This window comes from Fusarium vanettenii (assembly GCF_000151355.1).
Source record: "Fusarium vanettenii 77-13-4 chromosome 3 genomic scaffold NECHAsca_31_chr3_5_0, whole genome shotgun sequence".
In the NCBI taxonomy this organism is placed as follows: domain Eukaryota; kingdom Fungi; phylum Ascomycota; class Sordariomycetes; order Hypocreales; family Nectriaceae; genus Fusarium; species Fusarium vanettenii.
In genome coordinates, this window is record NW_003315854.1 from 333,778 (window position 1) to 346,144 (window position 12,367).

Sequence of the window (12,367 nt, forward strand, 5' to 3'; positions counted from 1 at the left end):
TCCATCGGATGATCTCCTCAGTTCCTTTATGGTTACTGCCTGGTTCCAGAAAGCAGACCGTCGGCTAGCATCGCTCAAGCGTGTTGGTGCACCGGGCCAGGGGAGTTAGTCACTGGTCCATGGGGCTTCCCATGCATCACGGTATGCCTCTTGAAGGAGCAGAACATCTCTTCCGCCCAAACTCGTCTGCCAATGCAGTTTCCGCGGTCCCACGAGATCCTCGAAACGTCCTACTGCTCTCTGAGCCCCTTCTCACCACTGTCCATTTGCGGAAGATCATCAACGCTCTCAAGAATCAGCCCATCTGGAAGACTCATGGGGCGTGAAGTCAGACCTCGATGGAACAGGAAGATGGGTCCAAACGTAGTGCTCGGACGAAAGCCCTTCAAGTCTTCCAGGTCTTGGAGACGAACAAGACAAGCTGCGTGGATAATTGGGACCTCCTGGGCATCACTGTCGACTTGGTGAAGGATGATTACCAACGAGCATTACCCGGCAGAACCCATTGAGAGGCTGGCTGGCCCATTGCATGACCCGCATGGTTAGTTGCGACGCTTCCCCAAACCCTGGTACGCAGTGGTGGTCGGGTCAAGTCAGATCCAAGATGGAATACTCCCACGATGGCGTTGTACGGGTTACATCGAAGATGCATAGAAAAGACCTGGCACAGTCATGCCTGAAGTAGGTGTCGTCGATCGAAGACCAGAGGGTCGGTGAAACACTCTCTAGAGATACGCAAGAACGGTTCATTCCTTGAAGACCCAAGCAGGGGTTAGCTCCTATAGTGCTCGGCCCGGGCCCCGGTTTGTGACGAGGCTGACATGTAATGCCTACATAGAACTCAGTAGCATGAAGAGTATGCACTCTCGATTTTTTTCTAACTGCTAGATGTTACTTTTTGTGTTTTGCTCGGCCACCATTTTGCATCCTTGATGAACTTCAGCCAAGGGGAATTCGGAAAAACTCTCAACCGAAATTGCATACAGATGCCTAACTCAGCGCCACCACACCTCAACTTCACTCTTCCCTTCTCAACACCACTTCAACAATGGCCGACGACGATTACCGTGGGCATCTTGGGCTTTTTCCTCAATGCGGTATTTGTGATGACGTGATATTAAGGCATGAAAGGGTCATAGCCTGTACGAAGCCTCGGTCGCTGGCTCTCGCTTCCATGTTGACATTCTTTCGCAGTGATTGGCGACAATGATTCAACGTCCTACCGCGGTCATACCCGGCCATTTCCCTTCCCACAGCCGGGCTATACAAGGACTAGAGCCAACGGCTATTTACTATGCCGCTACCCAGGGTGCAAGGGATGCGCTGCTTCGCCCGAATTCATACCGATACACTGCGACTGCTGTGAGATTTTCAAAGCAAACTGCTATGTCGAGGACACGGATGTATTATCTCGGCTTTGGACATTTGCTGCATGGAAAAAACCATGGCGAGGAACGCTGCCCATTCACCTGGCCAACCGGGGCATCGATATGCACATGTTGAAGAGAACAGCACAGCTTGCAGGGCTTCCATTATTGTGCAAACTGCCGATGGAGCTGCTCGAAATGATCCGAGGCTACTCGCACTATTCATTGTTCTGGAGGTGTATCTCGGCACTTCTATTAGCGAACCGTGTGTCGAGCACTGAACTGAAACCTCTTGTTACAATGTCGTTGAGCCGCATTCTCTCCTGGGAACGCAACGGCAGTCTCGAACATGACACACCCGATTCACTACCTCCGGCAATCAGATTGACCATCAACTCGGGCGGGATAAGCAAGATTGACAGCATATCCTGCGAACAAAGGTACTCAAGGGAGTGTTATGATCACTCTTTGTTCGTCGTCGTGCGCCGAGAACTTGTTTCGGATGTCACCGCGCAGCTTCAGGTATTTATGAAATTCTTCATGCATCTTCATACCTATCGCTTATTTTATTTGCAAGAACGGTCTCCTGCGTCTTCACCTCCCTTCCAGGATACCCTCACTTCCAATATGGAACACGCCGGTCCCCCCCAGCTTGTCCTCCTGTGCGGCTCGTCCAGCTCGGCTCTCCACCTGGAAGCGCTTCACTGCTGTTGAAATGGATAACATACGGGGTATCACCTTCTTCTTTTCATCGGGCTTGATCAAAGGCATTCATGTCCACCACTCGGAAGAATCATCTGCTCAATGGGCCTTTGATCGTTTCTCAAACAGGCCGCGACGGTACTTGGTCTGGATTCATTTACCAATGCCGAAAGGCGATCGACTTCTCGTTCTTGGGACCCGCGAGCACCCGGACATCGGATATAACATCCTTGCTCGAACACAACTGAGTGGTGATGTCATCCTTGGAACGCACATACGAAGCGGCTTCACAGACCGTTGTCTGGCAAAACAAGCCCCCATCACCTTGATCCATGGCGAGCCGAGGGAAAACCATCCCATCCCGTTCTTCGGAGCATATTCCAAATCCGCCGCATACTCGGGACTTCCCAGCCGTTTCCCCTTGCAGAGGCCTGGTCCTAGCCCAATCGGCGAGGACTCGTTCTTCTCATCGGCACCCCTAGAGAGCGTTTCTTCGGCAAGAACCTTCTACGACGAGACTACCGGGTTTTGTAGAGGTATCATGCTTCAATATGAAAACGGCGGGTGTCGTACTCTCGGGCAATGTCGTATTCATGTAGATGCAACCAAGACTGTTGTTCGGCCAGTCAAAGTTTGCTTTCGGGTCGAGTCTTATGAAAATGACAGGGGTCATTTGTTTTACAGGGTAGAAGCGGAGTTCGAGCACAGCCTTCGCCATAAACAAGGTGATCAAGGATGGAAGTGTCGACCTCTCCGGGGGGTTGTAAAGTTCTGGTTTACACACGTTTCATCATTCTTGGTTGTTGAAAACTAAGCGAAGGAAGCATATGACCCCCAACCCGCCCCCTGTTACAGGCCTGAAAACAATACGACCATTAATCAAGCTTCTTTGTCCAATAGACCGACTTCTTGCCATGCTTGTAAACCCACACGGTTCGCCCCTCTCGCGTCTTTGCAGTCCAGTCATTCTTGTTTGTCTTCACCTGTTGTCTCTTCCTATTTTTGAAGATGAACTCGTCTGAGCTCAGAGTGTGTTTCACCCTTGTCACTTTCACCTCTATTTCCCTGCTCGTTTCCTCCCGCTGCTGGGCAAAATCATCATCGGGCAATTCCTCTGTTTCTTCCTGATTCATCGGGGCCGTGAACCCTTCTTCTTCAGGCGAGAGGAACCTGCCATGTTCGAGTTCTTCTGCGACGCCGAACGGCTGAGTTCTGTCGTGAGCAGAAGGGTCCCAAACCTCTCCGAAATCCATTCCGCTTGCGCCGCCTGGGTTGGGATTGGATTCGTAGTCCCGTGCGTCATACTCGTCCAATTGCATGGCTTCGGTACTGCCCAAGTCCTGGGGGAACATCGGGTCGGAAGGCCCAGGCGACAGCTCTTTTGGGAAGAGACTTTCTGGAGGCGTAGTGTGTCTCTTGATGTATTCCAGGCCAGCCGTGATTGTCTGGCCATTGGCGGCTATCTCCAGATATTCACTTTTCTCTGATAATCCCTCGCCTTCAGGCACGAACGGGGTCAGGTACATGTGGCCGTTTTTGAATGCCCACAGTCTCGCCGCACTACCGATGCATGTCATGGCCCAGATATTCTTTACCCCGGTATCGATGCAGTAGGCGCAGGCGGCGGTGAAGGCCTGGTGTTCAGCGTCCTGGATATCGGTGCGTGAAGCGCTTGCACGCTTAGCCTCGACGAACAAGACAGTTTCGACCTTGGTTGCGTCACTGTTCATCTTCTCAACAACGAGGTCGACTCTCCTCAGCTCGCCTTCTTGGCGAGTTGCAGGCTGCTGAGAAGAGACGATCCATTTTTCATCCTTGAAGATGATGTGGTTGAAGATGTACTCCCACAGTCGCGTAGTTGCCCACTCTGGGTGAATCTGGGCCTCTTGCCAGAGGCGGTCCAGACGGGGAGTGTTGATGATGGACATAATTTGAGAAGGGAGGTTCTTGAATGGAGACTTGAGAGTCGAGGAAGGCAGAGTTTGATAGAGGATGAAGTCTCTTGTGCTTGAGTAGAGTAGATTGATGATGAGACTGATACAGCTCGACCAAGACAACATGTTGGAGGTATTTATGCTTTTAGATATTCTCATGTTGTCTCTTTGCCCTTCACGCTTGGTGTGCGGTATGCAGCCAGAAGCAAGGTGCACCAACGAGAGGGAATAACTCGCAGGAGGTGTCTGCCGACTACCCATGAAGGACCAAAGGCAGAAGTGCAGTTTCGACATGGGGGCTGCATTTGACACAGTCGATGAATAGCAAGTATGCCATGAAAACGTTCTCTCTTTTCCGGTTCCTTTCGCCGTTTAGGAGACAATTGCAATTGAAATTGTTCTGCAACACTTGTCAAGCATTTCTTCACGCAAACTAAACGCTGTATACACATGTTTAGAATCATACAACAAAGGGTTCGAGTCTTGCAAAGCAGAGTTACTCAGGCTTTAGTTAGGACCCCACGCATAACAGCACACAAGTCCGAGGTGCATATCCCAATCATACGTGGAGTGTCGTCTCGTTTGGTGAAAGAGAGAAAGGCTGAGAATGGAGTTCCGTTGGTACTTTTCCAAAGAGGCACAGAATACCTGGCCAGGTACCTAGTCACGCTCACTAACTGAGGCCCGCCACCCATCCTTTTCCCTTGCCGTGCTGTGCGCAGCGTGGGCATTATCTTAGCCCACCCTTCTACATTTCTCAGGCCATGTTCCTACATAATCCCTTAGCCCACCCACCATCTTCTTCCTTAACCAACCCTCGCTTTCCCCTCTTTCTTAGCCCACCTCCCCCGCTCCTGCCATGTGCCACCTAATTTCTTGCCTTAGCCCACCCTCCCATTTTTACGACCATGTTCTTCACCATATTGATCTCTTAGCCCACCCTCCCTCCTCCGCCATCTCGTTCGACTTTAGAAAATGGAAGATCAGCATCCCTCGTCTCCGACGGCCCCCAACGACTCTCCAGGACCGCCTGGTGATGAGGCGCTTCCATCCCCGGAGGCCGCCCTTATCCTCGACCGAATCAAGACTTACCAACGGGCGCCAACCGCCCTTCCAGCGTGGCTGGAACATGTCAAGCAGGACCAACATGGCTCCGCAGCCAGGACCTTCTACGAGCAGGGCGGATTCGCAGCCTGGTTTGGTTATTCCCTCCTCAAGCATGCTGCCGACCACCAAACCTCCTTTGCGGGCAAGGCAGCCTGCAAGCACCTCGTTTCCCGCCTAAACGATAGCACCGCAGATTATCAAAGACGACTAGCCACGGAGGTGATTGAGCGTCTTCCAGAACGCGACAAGAGAAGGATCAAAGCCCTGCACAGGAAGCTTGAACTAGGTCGGACACAGAAGATGCTGCCCGGGCAGCACCGGAGCAAGAGGCAACGTACGTGCCTTGGATGAAATGCTTTCCCCCTCTAACGAAGTCAAGGTGTGACCGACGATGATTCCGTATCACCCTCGCCAGCACCAGAACCAACTGTCACGTTGAGTCCGATTCGGGCTCCCTCGGTAAGGGAGCAAGCAACGGCCCATTTCACGCTCGATAACTTCTTCTTTCGCCACGACGACATTCTTGTCAATGCCTCTCTTGAATCAGTTCGCAAATTGTTCCCAGAAGATCTGTCAAACTCGATCGGAATACTTCCTCAGCCAAACATCGAAAACAAGGCGATAGCTGCTTTGTCCATGTCATTTCCTCGCGAGTCGTCCAACGAGACGCAGGTCTGCCAGATGGCCTTGGAGATAACACAGGATAGGATACAACATTTCGCCATGGAGTGGTTTGGGCGTCGGGTGGAAGCCAAGGAGGGTTTGCGATACTTGGCTTGGCAAGACGGTACCAAGATTGTACCATGCCCCCAGTTTACCCTCCAAGGATTCCGAAGAGGAATGCTGCTGCAAGCATTTGGGCAAGACATCTTTGACGCAATTCAAAAAACCCCCGGGTATCAGGATGACGTGAGGCGAGCTCGCGCTCACACAGGTAGTGTATCTATGATCATTTCACACCAGCAAGAGGCAAGCGCTCATGTCTATCTATATCTTTCCTTGGTGGAGGGGACACGAATCGCAATAAAATTGTTTGAGCTAGAATCTGAAACTTGAACACGCATCTAAGGTCAATTTACTTTTCCCGTTTGGTCATGTTTAATCCTGCTTCACTCGGCCACCCCGGGACCCAAACCACAGGGTAGTTCCCTTTTCTACCGTGGCCTCTCCATCGCCGTGATTCTTTTTATCCACTGCCTTGGTGGTGTCGTTGCTCTTGTAGACCAGGACGAAGCAACCCTTCCAGTAAACCGTTTGCCCTGCGCCATCAATAACGTAGGGAGTTCGCCTGGCGTCTTCGAAAAACGCGTCGTCCTTGGTGAGCTCCCTTACTTCGAGAGACTGGAAGGTAATTAGGCAAACGAGTCATTCGTCTGAGTATAAACGCACCATATTTAGCTCGTAGAACAGAGTGCTATCAGAATTCAGGTCCTTGGTAGTCTCCCTTCAAATGAAGGCGGTTTGCGCGGGCGGCGTGAGGTATCGCAAATAGTCATGAGCATCAAACTGAAGTGGGAAGAGTCTAAGATGGGCCTGACAGAGGGAGCAGGGCTGGTTGGGTATAAAGTGGGCCGATTTGGTGCCGCTTACCGCTTTTCGCTAGGGTGGCTTGCATATGCTGTGCAGCACATGAGCTTAGTTAACGAGGGTGGGCTAAGAAGCTGGCTTAATTAACTATCTGTCCACTCTTCATGAGTTTACATGTGCACCTCGCTGAGATTCGAAATTCCCACCTACACGGTAGTTAGAAAACAAAGGTGAAGGAAGGGCTGGTTTGTTTCCAATGAGTTCTAATGGGCTTGCTCTCTCCGTAGAAAGGTAATGCTAACCACAATGGCAGCGTTCGCTTGCGATCTTGAACCGAAGCTCTAGGGTGGCATCTAGCCCACTCTTAATACCACATCTAGATTTTACAACGCTAGGCTTTAGTTCCCGTAAAGACCCTCTAAGTCCAAATCGTTTTTTATTGTTACTCCTAGTTGGCCATGTTGTATCTGCCCGAGAAGTCCATCGAACATACGCCTTATGGCGCCTCCGGATTTAGTGATATTCCGATGATAGGGCTGACAGACATTGAAAGTCGCTGACTCACCCTTCTTATGATCTGATCTGCCGGATGTCACCAATTCACTCGCAACGACCAGAAAATGTCTTCCGAGATAGGCATCGAAGAATATAGGCAAGATGTTCTTCGCGTCTGCTCATACCATCGAACCGACTTTGCTCGGGCCGTTGTCCGCACACGGCCACATAAGATGCAGGTCATCGCGCCATTACTCCGAAATCATTTCAACAACCCGTCTCCTTTTAAACATGGTCCTCCGTTTAGACTCGGTGTCTTGGATCTCCTTACCCCAGAACTCCTCGTCATCATCCTTCTCCAACTGGATGTTGTATCCTATCTTCAGTTCCGGCGTGTCAATAGACATGCCCGGGTGGTTGCAACACTTCTTCACGAATACAAGCTCGTTTCCGCCCATGGACTCGAGGGCCTTGTGGCGCTTTTGCGAACAAAACTAGCCGAATTTTTCACCATCAAGGACCTGTACCGTCCTCTTGTGACATACAGTTGCAAGCTCTGCGGTGGTTTTGGATGCTTCCTGTTTCTTCCCGACTGCACGCGATGCTGTCTTCCCTGCCTCACAGAGGCACCCGAGTTGCGTATGACAATTGTTTCCAGTTTAGTCAACCAGTTTCTCCCGGTTGAGGGATTGACTGAATATCACCAGAGCCAACTGGGGCCAGTTCTTCATACTGTGCGTGGAAAATATTGTCTGCAGCATTTCAGAGCTGTCCGCCTTGGGGAGCAGCTCATGCCGACGCGTCAAGTCATCACAATACTCAGGTCACTCGATGTACCGGAAAAATCGATTGAGAAGGCTGTATACAGGCTGAGAGACTGGGAGAGCAACCGGTTCGGCTCAGCTGCCATGTATCCCTGGTACAACGCGCAGAGGGGAGAGGCTGAGCGTGGTGTCAACTGCAAGGCGATACAATTCTACATTGAGGAAAATACACCACCCCATATACTTAGGTCAGCCTGTCATAGGGTGCACCGGGATCAGATTTTTTCAAGGGCAAGTTTCTTGCAGCATTTCAAGACTTGTAGTCATGCGCAGGACCTTTGGGCTAGGAGAGATGACGGAACACCAGAGAAGGAGTCTTGGTTCATTAGTGATGGGGGTTATCTGCGAAACGAAGACGAAGACGAAGTAGTTATAGTTGCAGCCCGGCCCTCGATGTATTAACTGAGCCCAAACATCGAAGACGAAGCAGGGGTTCCTTTTCGATGCAAGACTTTGAGTATAATTGTCTATGAAGTCGTTCTCATCTTTGGTTGTTTTGGTCCAGGTGGGTAAGTAACAATGGATCCTGAATGTCACTTGCAGTGACAATCGATGCCATCACAAACCAAGCATGACCTTTTTTGCCCCCAATATAAGAATCAGATAAATATTATACGTGGAAATGAAATATCCCTCAACATTTATAACCCTCTTGGCTGGAATGAACCGATTAGGTAGTCGTCGTCTTACTCTCTGGTGCCGGTTAGCCGATGACGCTGTGGCCGAGTCGAGTCACCTGACGAGCTCATCGCATTCCTTAAGATCCCACTCCATGGCTGAACCCAGATTCATCATCATCTCCCTTTAATATTTTCCCATTAAAAATGTCGTCTGAGAAAGAGAGAGAGCATCTTGCCAACAAAGCCCCGGAGGAGGGCGATGCTCCTCCTGCCTATGAGACAGGCGAACCATCGTCAGCTAGGGAGATTGCCTCCCCGCCCGCAGCTACTGGCGAATCCTTCAAGGCCTCAATGCGCCCAACTGCAGACGCGCCCTTCAATTTCCCCGAAGATGGTCCCTTGCCCACTTATTCAGAGGCGTCTTCCAGCAAGCAGCCACCTATCGCAATCCCACAGGAGTCCCCCACTCCCACTGCTCCGTTCCTCAATGCCTACCCTCCCGCTCTGCTGAGCCATGGCATCACGCAGGAAGCTTGGTCTTCTTTCCTGGACACAATGTCTGCTTTTTTGACGGCCAAGGTTGGAGAGCGTGCAATCAATCACGCTGGGGACATTGCCAAGAAGGTCGGCGAGCGCCCGACAGGCTTTGTCAAGAACGTCGTTTCACACACTAAGAGTGTTGGAAAGAGCATTGGCGATAATGCAAAGAGAGGCAGCATCATTGGGGCAGCCTTTGGTGTCATCGGCGGCGCCATTTCCATTCCCGTCGGGGCTGCTCTTGGCGCGGTTGGTACAGTCGTGAGCCTCCCAGCGCATACAATTGCGGCTGTGACGAGGAAGCCCAAGACACCAGCTGAGCGAGCGGTGGCGTATGTCACCGTCGCCAACAAAGACTGGTTCAACAAGAGAGGACTACACGCAAGCCTAGTCAACACTGATCAGCTTTCCGAGGTTCTTGGTGTCTCGGTCAAGGCCGTGCTGGAGGCATCTACTGGGGATAAGAGTGGAGGTGCAGAGGGACAGTTGAGTACTTTGAGGGAGCACATTGCCCATTTGGAGATTAAAGGGCCGGGCGTCATTGATCTGGCTGACGCAACGACGTGGTTGGTCGTGGTGCGGATAGAGGCGACACCTGAGCATCGCGAGTGACACTGGGTAGAGCATGGCGGATAGGCTCATTGAGACGGGTGCTCCTCGTTTATCAGACAGATCAAGACCTCTAATTTCCTTCACTTTGCGTTATCTACAAATATGGTTATCGTCTCTGCAACATTACTGCGTCTAACCCTGAATACTTTCGCGTAGATAATCACACTCAACCTGACGTCTAAATATGCCCGAGTCATTGTTGTTTTCAGCGCTGAATCGCTGACCAGCTGTGACGAGTTAGTTTCATCCCGACAATGGCCAATGTCTTCTTATCACGATCTACCCCGATTCCTTTGTTTGGCCGTTGACCTAACCCCTCTCGCGCACTCCAGATGGTCGAAAGCCACCTCCTCAAGTCCGCACGTTCCCTTTGTCTGTGAGAGACAAAGACCACCCCCATCTATCTCGCCCACACAAGTCCTCAGACCCTACCTCTCGATGACATCCACCATGAAGTCTCCTAGCAGTGCAGTCTTTGCGAGCCTCTCTTCCACCATCAACGAGATTAGTCGCCTGTCGGGCATCCCAGGAGTTGCCATTGGCGTCATAGACAATGGCCAAGTCATTCATCAGGCCTCCTATGGCTTCTGCGACGTCGAGAAACAAATCCCTTGCGACAACGACAGCACATTCGTCCTCGGCTCCCTCACCAAAGCCTTCACTTCCACTCTACTCGCTCAGCTAGTCCAAGAAGGTCGCCTGAACTGGACCGACCCTTTGAGCCAGATCTTGCCCGAGTTTCAGAGAGATCCCCAAGATCTGAGCAGCCATACAACCATCGGGGACCTTCTTTGCCATCACACCGGCTTGTCGGCATTTGACTCCCTCTGGCTGGGCTCAGACAATGTCCCCTTGCTCAACCATTTCGATGCCATCAAAGTTCTCAACTATGTCCCACAAGAGCAGCCCTTCCGTGGCTCTTTTGTTTACAACAACTTTGCCTACGAGGTTCTTGGGCATGTCATCGAGAAGATTTCCGGCTCGTCCTACTCGGCATTCCTCCACGAACGCTTGCTTCGCCCCTTGGGCATGAAGAGAACCTACTTCACCGACCCGACTGAACAAATGGAAAACGAAGCCAGGCCCTACGCCCCCCCCGCCGACGCTTCGCCGGTCCGCATCTCGCCTGCCCTCCAAGGAGATGGTGTGTTGATGGGCCCAGCTGGTGGTGTTCGGAGCTGCGTCTCTGACCTTCTCATTTTTTACAATGCTCTGCTGGATGCTGCTGCCAAAGAAATTGAGCTGGGCACAGAACAGAACCGCACACCCGAGGACCAACCCGTGTCCTTCTCTGAGCTCCCAACTATGTGGACAGGCTGGAACATTCTGCCCATGCCACTTCTCCGAGAGCACTCCTACGGGTACGGTTGGCTAAGATCCCAACTGCCGTCAGTCCTTGCCCCATCACGTGGAAACCCCCAATTCAGCCCCTTGGTGGGCCTCGGCGCCCCGTCCCGTCTTGCCATCTGGCACAGTGGTGACATCCCAGGGTACCAGACTCATGCAACTCTTTTCCCGGAGACGAAGCAGGCTGTCGTGGTGCTGACGAACGCCCTCTCGTTGAATGCCGGCTCAAGGTACATCAACGATGTCATTCTAGAGGCCCTTCTCGACAATCTTGACAATGTTCACGACTACGCGAAGCTGGCGAAAGACTCGGCAGGCTTGGGAGCGCAAAGGATGGACTGCATTCACAAGGAACTTGTTGACGGTCGATCGCGGACGGAGCCATCTAGACCTCTGGACAGCTATGTCGGGCGCTACTTCAACAAAGTCCAAAATTTCTTCATTAATGTTGGCCGTGACGGAGAAGGCAGACTCTACGTGTCCTTCATGGGGAGAAAGCCAGACACCTTCGACTTGACGACATACCAGGATGACAGCTTCTTCTGGTTCTTGACTCATGACGAGGCTGCCAAGCTAGCCCGGTACGACGGGTACGGAGGAGACTTCTACATTTTAAACTTCCGTAGTTCCAGTGGAGAAAAGGATGTAATTGACGCGTTGTGGTGGAGGCATGAACCGTCACTCCCCGGCCTTGGCGAATTGTTCGAACGACAGCCAGCGCAGGATAATTTCGCGGCTGAAAAGGAGGCTTCTGACCTGTGAAGCGTACCCCCTGCAAATCTTTGAGAGACCCTGTACCGACTAGTACAGCAGCACAAGACTGGGGCCGCTCAAATGGGGGAGCATCTGCCCTCCTCTTGGCTCTCAGTAGCTCAGCGGCGAAGCTCAGCGGCGATGCCGATGATTGCCAACCTATAGGCAATGTTCACGTGGACCTGGTGTGCAACACCGGCACCACACTTCTATCGAATGAGGATCAGATTCAATACCACTAATATCTGAGTTGAAGAGCTCTCCTATCTCCTTGACCTATGACTCTACAACGTGTACTGTGACATGCAAGCTTGCTATTACATCAACACAACCCCTTTTAATCACGGCAACATAAATCAAGCTCGCGCTGATTTCAGCCTCAACCCCCACGCGCAAGTACAGTGCAGCCAATCTGAGCTTTGTGCCGTGAAGGGCAAGCCCACCCGAGGCGGGGAACTGGTGCATCCTCTAAGGACTTTTCCTGACGTCCCTGCCCTCCTACCTGCCTACTCAAGGAAACACGGATATCTGATCAGCGAGTT

The 12,367-nt window shown here is 51.8% G+C and overlaps 6 protein-coding genes across 6 annotated transcripts; 5 read left to right on the forward strand and 1 right to left on the reverse strand.

The window, feature by feature from the left end:
* Positions 1-1,048: 1,048 nt before the first annotated feature.
* On the forward strand, positions 1,049-2,758 carry NECHADRAFT_78431 (uncharacterized protein; the record flags this gene model as incomplete). Its single annotated transcript, XM_003042870.1, has 4 exons — positions 1,049-1,097; positions 1,195-1,889; positions 1,945-2,664; positions 2,696-2,758. The coding sequence occupies 4 exons, from the start codon at positions 1,049-1,051 to the stop codon at positions 2,756-2,758; spliced, it is 1,527 nt and encodes a 508-aa protein (XP_003042916.1).
* Positions 2,759-2,944: 186 nt separating this feature from the next.
* NECHADRAFT_78432 (uncharacterized protein) lies at positions 2,945-3,997 on the reverse strand (the record flags this gene model as incomplete). Its single annotated transcript, XM_003042968.1, has 1 exon — positions 2,945-3,997. The coding sequence occupies one exon, from the start codon at positions 3,995-3,997 to the stop codon at positions 2,945-2,947; it is 1,053 nt and encodes a 350-aa protein (XP_003043014.1).
* Positions 3,998-4,978: 981 nt separating this feature from the next.
* On the forward strand, positions 4,979-6,023 carry NECHADRAFT_78433 (uncharacterized protein; the record flags this gene model as incomplete). The annotated part of the gene is made up of 3 exons (XM_003042871.1): positions 4,979-5,444; positions 5,490-5,841; positions 6,014-6,023. The coding sequence occupies 3 exons, from the start codon at positions 4,979-4,981 to the stop codon at positions 6,021-6,023; spliced, it is 828 nt and encodes a 275-aa protein (XP_003042917.1).
* A 1,234-nt stretch (positions 6,024-7,257) lies between these two features.
* On the forward strand, positions 7,258-8,358 carry NECHADRAFT_37158 (uncharacterized protein; the record flags this gene model as incomplete). The annotated part of the gene is made up of 1 exon (XM_003042872.1): positions 7,258-8,358. The coding sequence occupies one exon, from the start codon at positions 7,258-7,260 to the stop codon at positions 8,356-8,358; it is 1,101 nt and encodes a 366-aa protein (XP_003042918.1).
* A 422-nt stretch (positions 8,359-8,780) lies between these two features.
* On the forward strand, positions 8,781-9,725 carry NECHADRAFT_92287 (uncharacterized protein; the record flags this gene model as incomplete). The annotated part of the gene is made up of 1 exon (XM_003042873.1): positions 8,781-9,725. One exon carries the CDS (start codon positions 8,781-8,783, stop codon positions 9,723-9,725), a length of 945 nt encoding a protein of 314 aa, XP_003042919.1.
* Positions 9,726-10,175: 450 nt separating this feature from the next.
* NECHADRAFT_37243 (uncharacterized protein) lies at positions 10,176-11,834 on the forward strand (the record flags this gene model as incomplete). Its single annotated transcript, XM_003042874.1, has 1 exon — positions 10,176-11,834. One exon carries the CDS (start codon positions 10,176-10,178, stop codon positions 11,832-11,834), a length of 1,659 nt encoding a protein of 552 aa, XP_003042920.1.
* Between the last annotated feature and the right edge of the window lie 533 nt (positions 11,835-12,367).